This window comes from Mus musculus, chromosome 4, assembly GCF_000001635.26.
Source record: "Mus musculus strain C57BL/6J chromosome 4, GRCm38.p6 C57BL/6J".
Lineage (NCBI taxonomy): Eukaryota > Metazoa > Chordata > Mammalia > Rodentia > Muridae > Mus > Mus musculus.
In genome coordinates this window covers 134,191,975-134,203,004 of record NC_000070.6, presented here as the reverse complement: position 1 = coordinate 134,203,004, position 11,030 = coordinate 134,191,975, and the positions used below count along the sequence as shown (strand labels likewise).

The 11,030-nt window shown below is 46.8% G+C and overlaps 1 protein-coding gene across 1 annotated transcript in view; it reads left to right on the top strand.

Annotated features, from left to right (window-relative positions):
• Window positions 1-11,030, top strand: part of Zpld2 (zona pellucida like domain containing 2) — a 12,201-nt gene continuing 1,171 nt past the window's right edge. The window contains exons 1-7 of the mRNA NM_001080712.1: window positions 1-1,087; window positions 2,640-2,845; window positions 6,054-6,211; window positions 7,424-7,663; window positions 9,832-9,991; window positions 10,214-10,328; window positions 10,800-10,832. Of these exons, the coding sequence (NP_001074181.1) occupies window positions 13-1,087; window positions 2,640-2,845; window positions 6,054-6,211; window positions 7,424-7,663; window positions 9,832-9,991; window positions 10,214-10,328; window positions 10,800-10,832 (1,987 nt within the window). The 5' untranslated portion in view covers window positions 1-12. The remainder of the gene's footprint in view (window positions 1,088-2,639; window positions 2,846-6,053; window positions 6,212-7,423; window positions 7,664-9,831; window positions 9,992-10,213; window positions 10,329-10,799; window positions 10,833-11,030) is intronic.

Here is an 11,030-nt window from a genome sequence, read left to right as displayed (position 1 = left end):
ACGACACCTTTGATGACAACAACAACTTCAATGACAACAACCTCAATGACATTAAGCACACCAGAGGATGCCATCCTGTCATCTGGAACTGGGATACCCACCGTGCCTGAGAAGTTAACTCTAACTGCACCCTCATCAACACTGGATAAAGCCATTGACACAAATAAACCTTTACACATGACAACTGTGACAATTAGGGACACCTCTTCACCAACCACAGCTAATCTGAGGACCGTTGTGCTTAGCACAGCCACATCTGAGACTCAGGAAAGGGACACTACAACTGTACCCCCAACCCCAGCAACAGGCCCCACAACAATGAGTATGTCACCTGGCACACACCACAGCACAATCACACAGACACCTTCCCAGCCACAGACGGACTCAAGCGACAGCAGGACTAAACTCACAACACTGCCACCACCAAGGCCCATCACCACTGGAATGAGATCCTCAGTGTCCCCAAGCCCAGGGGAGGCAGACATGACTGTGACAACAACAACAACTTCAATGACAACACCCTCAACGACATCAAGCACACCAGAGGATGCCATCCTGTCATCTGGAACTGGGATACCCACCGTGCCTGAGAAGTTAACTCTAACTGCACCCTCATCAACACTGGATAAAGCCATTGACACAAATAAACCTTTACACACAACAACCGTGACAACTAGAGACACCTCTTCACCAACCACAGCTAATCTGAGGACCACTGTGCTTAGCACAGGCACATCTGAGACTCAGGAAAGGGACACTACAACTATACCCCCAACCCCAGCAACAGGCCCCACAACAATGAGTATGTCACCTGACACACACCACAGCACAATCACACAGACACCTTCCCAGCCAGCACAGACGGACTCAAGCGTCAGCCTGGGTACAACCCAGTCATCGGACCATTCTACAGCCCTTGTTCCTAGCTCCTCAGAGACAACCAAATCCTCCACTATGATCGGGACCAGTAAAGCACCCTCCAACTCTAACCAGAGCAGTGGTCCGGGAGGTGGCACCTGTGCTTTGGATGAGTATCAGGCCAGTACCGGAGGTTGTGCGTGCAATGACAGCTACTATTCCCACTTGGGTAAGTGCGTATAATCCCTTCCAGGAAGTGGTCATTGTCTACTGCTGCTGCTGTTTCTCCTCCTCCTCCTCCTCTCCTTCCTCCTCCTCTCCCTCCTCCTCTTCTCCTCCTCTTCCTCCTCCTTCCCCTCCTCTTCTTCTCCCTCCTCCTCTTCTTCCTCCTTTTCTTTGTAAAGTTTCTCTTTTATTTTAATTTTATGTGTATGGATAACATGGAGTAACACAAATAACTCACGTAAACAAACCAGATAAATGGCCGGGGCTAGAAAGGTCATGGAAGTCTAAGAAGGCCCAGAGGAACTCTGTCCAAAGGTCTGTCCAAAGGTTGGGAAAGCGTTAGCATGAAATGAACAAATCCACCAGAAGTGATGGCTCCTGAGAGGGTCCGCGGCTGCGCAGATGAGACAATCTACTCTGTGCCAGCTTCTGGGACCAGAGACTGATGGGGATTACAGGTGTGTGTGGCATGACTGGCTTTGTACACACACACAGGAGGGAGAGGGAGAGAGAGAGAGAGAGAGAGAGAGAGAGAGAGAGAGAGAGAGAGAAGCACAGAGTCTAGCTTCCTACTTAGTGTTGGGGAAGAATTGGAAAATAAACAAATTAACCTTCCCAAACCACTCTTTGGCAGTTACATTCCATTGAGGTAAAGTGTAAATTGAAATTGGAGTGTAGCAGGAACCACCTCCTTTCTTAACTCTTAGCTCTCAGCTCTGCTTGTTCTGTCCCTGGGTGCGCTGGTCCAACTCTCTGTGCACTTGGCTCAAGAGGGGAACCTCATCCCCCAAACTTTGTTGATGAGTCCGGATCTTCTTGTCCACAGCTGGCCTGGACACCGAAGATGACCTAATGCTCCCGCCTCCTAAATTCTGGGATTACAAGCGTCTGCCATCACACCCTATTTACATGGCATTGGGTATCAAATTATGGCAGGCATGCAAATGGGCCAACGAAGCTACATTCCCAGCCCCAACATTAGCTTTGAGGCCCTGGTGGTAATGCTTGAAAAAGAGATCCTGTGACGGCCAGGAGTCAGAATCCTGTAACTCATGAGATGATTCTTGGGATCTACGTATGTGAGAATCTGTATTTAAATATATTTAATTTTTTTCCTGGTGCTTCAAGATAGGTTTCTCTGTATAGCCCTGTCTATCCTGGAACTTGCTCTGTAGACCAGGCTATCCTCAAATTCACCAAAATCTGCCTGCCTCTGCCTCCTGAATGTTGGATTTAAAGACATACACTACTGCTCACAGATATGTTTACAATTTTAACATTTTCTGGTGTGTTTGCATGGTGCATGGTGTGTGTGTGTGTGTGTGTGTGTGTGTGTGTGTGTGTGTGTGTGTGTGTGTGTGTATTGGGGGCACACATGCCATGGTGTACACAGGGAGGTCAGAGGACAACTTTGTGAAGTTAATTCTCTCTTTCTACTTTATGTGGGCTCTGAGATTTGAACTCAGGTCTCCATGGTAAGCCTTTACCTACTGCTCCTCACAGCCTCCTCCCAAGATCCTCAGGAGACCCCGCCTCTGGCTCTTGTTCCTCTGCAGAACTGTCTAGGGAGATAGCAACCCTGCGCTGCAGGTCACAGGACATTGAGGTGTCTCTCCTGAGCTGCTTCCTGAAGACTCAACACTGGGTCCTGAAGCAAGATGCCTTCGCGAAGTGTTCCAGTATCAGTACGACAGAAGAGGGTCATCGGGTCCAGGTCGTTCAGGTGGAGAAGAAGGAGGGAAGCTGCGGACTCCACATCTCTGTAAGCTCTAACCCTTGCCTTTCTACTTTAATGTTTGGATTTTTGATAATGTTGCACAAAAATTGGTGATAGCTCACATGACGAAAAGTGAACTATATCTTCAAGACACTGTCTTTATTGGGCCAGGTCTTTTATTTTTAGACCAATACTTTAATAATTTTATAGATGAATATGTTGTTCTGTGGATAGCAATGGTCATTTATTTCTTCATTTGATATGATGATATACTTTAGTTCTTTGTGCCTGCAAATTTCAAGACACCTTCATCTAAATATCTTCAAGACTTTATGTCAACAAGCACCTGAACAGGTCTACAAGCATATTGAATGACTAGTAGCCCAAGGAAAAGAGGAGAAGCAGTTAGGGGAAGCAGTTATGTATGAAGGATATCCCCCTACACAGGAGGCCAGTATACTATCTATAAGGTTATGTTTAAATATAAAACATAAATCTCTAGCTTCCATTATGTCTACATCAATTAAAAAAAAAAAGAGGAAGGGGAAAGTTGTGGGCGGGGCTGGGAAAGCTGTGGGGTGGGGCAGGGAAAGCCATGGGAGGGGCTTGGACAGCTATGGGAGGGGCTGGGAAAGCTGTGGGGTGGAGCTGGGAAGGGTGTGGGGTGGGCCTGGGAAAGGAGGGGTTGGGTAACTCTTGACTTTGGTGGATTCAAATCTTTGCCATTAGACCATTCCAGACTAAGAAAAAAGAACAAGCTATCTCCAGACTGGGAATTCCTTTATACGTTCTGTGTTTGCTGAATTGGGGTAGTGATTGGTTTCCAAACTGTCAGCCATGAAACACTTGAAAATAGGTAGCTACAAGCAGTTATTGATTGATTCCTGGTCAACCACCAGATCTATCAAATTTTTAATGGTTCTAATCCTGAGAGGTTTTCACTATAGACGAATAATCAGCGGCTCAGAGAACTGAAGGGATTTTCTCAAATTGCAGTTTGAACTTGAGGTAATCCTCCTGCATCAACCTCCTAAGTCCTAGGATTACATGCTTGCACCAGCGTGCTGAGATTAACTTTGTAAACAAAACATAACTCACATAAATAATAGAATGCCCCCCCCCAAACCAGTGCCCCTAAAGCCCCAGTCTCATCATCAGAACTCGGCCTGTTCCCTCTTTCCTTCTGGTTTTTGTTGTTGTTGCTGTGGTTGTGGTTGTTGGGTTTGTTTGTTTGTTTGTTTGTTTGTTTTTCAGTGCCAGAGACTCAATGTGTGCTAGACAAATACTCTACAACTAAGATACATTCCCCAACCCATACTCTACAACTAAGATACATTCCCCAACCCTAGGAGCTGAAATTCTTTTCTAAAAGTTATTTGTTTTGAGAGACTATCTCACGCTTTAGCCTTGACTGGCGTGGAAGTCATTATGTAGAGCAGGCTAACTTGAAACTCATCAAGATTCATCTGCCTCCACCTCCCAGTGCTGGGAATAAAGATGTACCTACCACACTTAGCTCAGGCTTAGAATTTTTTTTTTTTTGAGAGAGAGAGGGGGTCTTTTTTTTTAAGATTTATTTATTCATTTTATGTACATGAGTGCACACTACAGCTGTACAGGTAGTTGTGCGCCTTCATCTGGTTGTTGGAAATTGAATTTAGGACCTCTGCTCACTCCGGTCTACCTTCCCTGCTTGCTCCACCCCAATTTATTATTATACATAAGTACACTGTAGCTGTCTTCAGACACATCAGAAGAGGGCATCAGATCTCATTATGGGTGCTTGTGAGCCACCATGTGGTTGCTGGGATTTGAACTCAGGACCTTCAGAAGAGCAGTTGGTGCTCTTACCTGCTGAGCGATCTCACCAGCCCGAGGGTGTGTGTGTGTCTTTCTATGTGACCCTGGGTGTCCTGAAACTCTCTATGTAGAGCAGGCTAGCCTCTGCCTCCCAAGTGATGGAATTTAAGACATATACCATTACACCCAACTCAGACTTAGAATTCTTTTTGTTTTTTTTGTTTTTTGTTTTTTTTTTTCGAGACAGGGTTTCTCTGTGTACCCCTGGCTGTCCTGGAACTCACTTTGTAGACCAGGCTGGCCTCGAACTCAGAAATCTGCCTGCCTCTGCCTCCCAAGTGCTGGGATTAAAGGCATGCGCCACCACGCCCGGTAGACTTAGAATTCTTAACAGTGCAGTGATCCTATTTTTTCCCCAAGAGATTCTCAAATGCAAATTAAGACCTATAATCCCAGAATTCAGAAAGCTGAAATGGGAGGATTGCAGGACTCTGGACAGCCTGGGTTACGGAGCAAGATGCTCTCCCTGGGATGGAGAGACAGCTCAGCAGTTAAGAGCTCATATTGCAGAAGGCCCAAGTTCTCCCAGCACCAACAGCTCACAATTGCTTCCAGTCCAGATCCAGACAATCTGATGTCCTCTTCTGTCCTCTTTAGACACCTGCACTGTCGTTCACAAACCCATAGAGAGATACACATATGTACATGACTGTTAAAATAAGCCTCTAAGAATTCTCTCTCAAGACAACCACCACCACCACCACCAAAGTAACAATAAAATAACCCAGATGTGGTGGTGCGTGCTAATAAGCTCAGCCCTTGGGAAGTGGAGTCAGGAGAGGGTTCAAGGCCATCCTTGGCTATATAGTTAGAGACTATTTTGGGCTACATGATGCCCTGTCTCAAAAACAAGGTAAGATCAAAATGAGCATAGGCATTGAAGAACCACAGGGTAAGAACCTCCTCTGGCAACTCTTGGTTCAATCCCCACCACTGTATAAATTGGGTATTGAGGCACAAACTAGTAACCCTGGCACTGGGGTGGGGGGTGGGGATGGGGGGGTGGACCCAGGTGAGTCAGGGATTTAGAACCATTCTTAGCTCCATAGTCACTAAGGCTAGCCTGAGCTCCATGAGGCTCCGTTTTAAGAGAAGGAACTTAGGACCCATGGCGTGGGGGTAAAAGTGATGGGCCCCAGAGCCAGAGTGACATTGGGTTTAGGCTCTGCTGTTTGCTTTGTGTTTCTCTCAACCTTTCTGAGCCTTTATTTTCCTCATTCCTAAAATGGAGCTGATAACAGAGAGTTGTTGTGTTCAAGCCACAGGACCAGGCTCCAAGAGTTCAGCGATTGATTTTTATTTTAACAAACATCTTGTAGCTAGAGAGGATGCGTGAAGGTGTTTACCCCAGGGACTTGTGGGTAATGGCTGCTCACCTACCTGTCTTTTCTAGACCAACAGCAGCTATGCGGTGCACTCTTTAAATGTGCACCTTGAACAGGCTCTCCCTGGCTCCAGCAACACTAACTTCAGAGTGCTCCACTTCAGCTGTGTCTATCCACTGGCCGTGGACGTCAGCAAGCCTGTGTCCCACCTGGAGATCTCCATCCCGTGAGTAATGCCCAGTCAGCTGTCCCTGCAGCTAAGCCCTGGGCCACCCTGAGTTCTCATTGCTATCTCTAATCCAGGCCAGAGATGCAACTCCCCCAAGAAATTAGCCCTCACGCTTATCCACCACATGTACTCGCCCCTTACCCAGAGGGAGACTGCTACTGAGAAGGGATACAGTATGGCGTGCCTATGTAAATCACCATGGAGTTAGATAGCTGCCAAGGTCTGGGGACCGATGATGTAGCACCTCATCTTTTTAGGTGGTCCATAGGGAAGGTAAAAGGTTAACCCCTCTCCTAGCCATCTCTTATTTCTTTTATATTTACTCATCATGTGCGTGTGCGTGTTCGTGTGCGTGTTCGTGTGCGTGTGCGTGTGCGTGTGCGTGTGCGTGTGTGTGTGTGTGTGTGTGTGTGTGTGTGTGTGTGTGTGACGCCCACAAGTCTGTCCTCTATTTCCTCAGGTCAGGCATGGCAGCAGGAGCCTTTACCCACTGAGCCATCTTGCTGACAAATCTTTATCTTTTTCTTTCTTAGTACGTTTGTGCAGTGTGCGCTAGTCCATGTACATGTGTGTTCGTGTGCATGTGTATGTGTATGTAGGCCAGAGGACAATCTGTGGTATTCCTTAATCACTCTCCAACTTATTTATTTGCTTATGTCTTTATTTATTTTTTTGAGACAGGGTCTCTTTACATAGCCTTGACTGTCCTGGAACTCACCATGTAGACCATGTTGCCCTTAAACTGACAGAGATCTTCCTGCCTCTGCCCTCTGAGCGTTGGGATTAAAAGAGTGTGCTACACATCATTTGTTTATTTTTAAATTCAATGTTGAAATTTTGTTTGTTTGTTTTGAGAAAGGGTTTCTCTGTATAACGGCCTTGGCTGTCCTGGAACTTTCTTTGTAGACCAGGCTGGCCTCGAACTCAGAGAGATTGCCTGCCCCTAACTCCTGAGCACTGGGATCAAAGGCGGGTGCCACTGCCGTTGGCATGCCTGGGCTTTTAGACATAGGTTAAGGGGCTTGATCTCCAGTCCTCCTGCTGTACGGTAACGTATATCACCTCCTACTGTCCTGGTCCTTATTTTCCTTGGCTGCCAGCACTCAGTGACCTCGGGAGTAAGTCAGAAGGCAGAAATGTGTCCTCCCTCCTTCTTCTCTCTGAGGTTTCAGGGTTGAGGGGCTCACTCTTGTTCCTCTCTGGATATAGCTCCATCCATGTTCCAAGTAGCGGAGAGACGGTCGTCACCCTGAGCATCTTCACAGACTCTAAACTCTCGGCTCCACTTAAGAACAGTACAGCTCCTGTCGGCCTGCCCCTCTACGTGGTCCTCAAGTCCACCAACAATGACCCTGACCGGTTTGTCCTGGTGGCTAATGAGATCTTTGCAAGTACCAACGACTCCAACGCAGAGGCTAACGACTCCACCTATCACTTTGTGAAGGAGAGGTAAGAGTCCATCAGGCCCCGGGTCTTGGGCTGTGATTGTGGACCCTAGCCTCCTTTTCTGTATTCCAGAGGTAAAAGTCACGTCTATTCTCATGACATAGCTGTTGCCTTGGGGGCTTACTCCTGAATAAGCTCGCCCTTTCGAGCTCTGTAAGATTCCTCTACACTCTGGCAAACAAACGGGGAGGCGGGGGGAGGAGTAAAGGACCGGTGAATACATCCAGCCCCATTTTACAGATAAGTAAACTGAGGCTCAGGGAAAGTAAAACCTGCTCAAGATCTCACAGCCCATAGATGACATTCATTTCTTCTAGTCTTCTCCCCTTCCCCAGTTACTGAGGCCCTTGAGTGGTGAGATAATAAATAATGCTAACATTTCAGAGTGCCATATGCTGTTATATATGAAGTAGATTAGCAGACAGCTAATAATGCCATAGCGTTTGTTCCATGCCAGGCATAGTTTGAGTCACTGCACATATATCAGATAACTTAAATCTTACACATTATGGTGTAGCTATGTTTTGATTCCCGTCTTACTCAAGGAGAAACCAAAGCTCAGCTCAGGTGTTGATAGGTGGCTCACTTTGCTAAGTGTTGAGCACACTAAGACAAGAGCTGGGTCTTTTGGCCAGGTGTGAGAGCCTGGGCCCCAAATCCAAGCACTTGGGAGGCTGAGGCAGGGGAATTACCTAGAGTACCAAGCTAGCCAAGTAAGGCAGTAAGACCCCATCTTAAAAAATACTAATTATTGGGGACTGGAGAGATGGCTCAGAGGTTGTGAGCACTGATTGCTCTTCCAGAGGTCCTGAGTGCTCTTCCAGAGGTCCTGAGTTCAATTTCCAGCAACCACATGGTGGCTCCCAACCATCTATAATGGGTTCTGATGCCCTCTTCTGGCCTGCAGGCATACATGCAGGCGGAACACTGTATACATGATAAATAAATCTTTAAAATAATAATAATGATAATAATAATAATAACAATATTATTATCATTATTATTATTATTTAAAAAGTTGGCCATGGCCAGGCAGTGGTGGTGCACGCCTTTAATTCCAGCACTTGGTAGGTAGAGGCAGATGGATTTTTGAGTTCGAGGCCAGCCTGGTCTACAGAGTGAGTTCTAGGACAGCCAGGGCTACATAGAGAAACCCTGTCTCTAAAAAACCAAAAAAAAAAAAACCCAAACCAAAACCAAAAAACCAAAAAACAAAAAAAAAGTTGGGCACGATGGTGCATGCCTGTAACCCAAGTTCTCGGATAGAAGAGGGGTTAAAGGCCAGCTTCAGCTACATAGTGAATTCCAGGCCAGTCTGTGTTACATGAAATTATGCCTCAAAATTAGCAAGAGAATGAATACCTCCTTCCTTTTCTATCACGTTTTATTCATGTTGACAATAGACGTCATACAGGCATCGTAGATTATTCATCCATTTACGGATCACAGAACAACCCCATGAAGGATTATTTCCTCCACTGTGCAGAGGAGAGAACAGAAAGCTCAGAGTCTGATGAAGGACTGCTTGCTTACACTCAGACTGCTCCCAAAACACACTGCCGAATTTGTACTAGTGTGCAATTAGTATTTTCTGTATTCCCAAGGTTCTGGAGTTCCTACTAAGGGCCTGCTAGAACAGCACTCTGGCCCAACCTCGAAGACCTACCTAAGGTCTCCATACCTCAATTTCCTCCCTATTTAAAAAAGAAAGGGTGGGGCGGGGCAGGGGCTGGAGGGAAGGCTTGGCAGTTAAAAGCTCCTGCTGCTTTTGCGCAGGACTTGGCTCAGGTCCTCAGCGCCCACACGGATGTCCACAACCATCTGTAACTCCTGTTCCAGGTGATGGGAACAGCCTTTTCTGACCTCCGTGGGCACTGTACTCCTGGGGTGCACAGACACTCTATAGGCAAACACTGACAGACATGTAATAAAATAAATAAACCTTGAAAAATGAGGAGTAGTCGAGTCTTCCTCGGGATATTGCTGTGGGGAATTAAGTAAGATAATACATTAAATAATCCATGTTAATAATAAAGTGAGTTCTCAGCCAGAGATCCAACACCCATTGTTACACCGGACAAGTTAAACGGGTAGAAATCAAATTTTGTGTGTCTACACCTCAGGCCCCAAGCCTGGGTTCCAAAGTTGGACGCACTGCCTTCTCCCTGCAGCTGCCCAGTCCAGGGCCGAATGCTCCAGGACTTGAGCAACGGGGCTTCCATGGATGTGACACTGGCCTTTACTGTCTCACGATTCTTGAATAGTGACATGCTTTACCTACACGCCAAAGTTACCCTCTGTGACAAGCAAGTAGGACACCCATGCCAACCGGTAAGTCGGGTCCCTGAAGGTCAGCACTGCAGCTGGGACTGAACCACGGGCGGCTGTGGAATTGTGCTGGCCTCCCTTTCTAGGGGCCAGGCTTGTAGAAAGAGTTAAAGGCCAGCATTTGTAGACCTATGTCCTGTAGATGAGAATGAGTGGACTTATTTGGGCTGTGGGGTGGTGGAGCATGAGTCTTTGAGGTCCCCAGAGCTTTCTTGTCACCCACAGTCTTGTAGTGGAAAGAACCCCCTGCGGAGAAATTCACCCCCGGATGCTCGAACTGGGACCCAGAAGGAGCCTAGCGGTGGCAAGTGGATCGTGTTTGGACCTCTCCGAATAAGTGGTACATGGATAGACCAGAAAAGGGTATCCGATCCCTTGGAACTGGAGTCACAGATAGTTGTGAGCCACTATGTGGGTGCTGAGAATCAAACCATGGGCCCTCTTAAAGAGCATTCAGTACTCGTAACCACTGAGCCATCACTCCAGTTCCCTTTAGGCTTTCTATCTCCTTTCCTGTCACATCAACTCAGCCTTCTCAAGTTGTCTTGCATGCCAACCTCTAGTTGATCATTTTTCTTTTCCTAGAACAATCTTTTTTCTATCTATTTTATTAGAGTACTTTAACTCTCATTGGGAAATCCCAAACCTTTCGTAAATCAATCCAAAAGTATCTTGTCACCTTTCTGAGTCCCAGCTTTCAGAAAGAGAGAGAGAGAGAGAGAAAAAAAGTATGCCACCCTGATGGAATGGTGGGTGAGTGTTCTGTGTGAGGGGCACTTTGAACTCAGTCTCTGTTTCTGTGTGGTTGCAGAGTCCCGAGCCTCCAGCAGCGGGAACTCAGCAGGTTGGTATAAAGCGACTGCTTTAGGAACAAAAAGTCTAATGTTACGTGGGTTCTGTAGGAGCGCACATGGGGTCTAGGCTGGCGCTGATCTTGAAAACTGTTTCTTCTCTGAGCTACGTGTCCATGATGTCAATTAACCTCCGGAGTCTCAGCTGGAGCAGTGCATGGCAGAGTTAATATGAGGCTGTTGCCTTATCC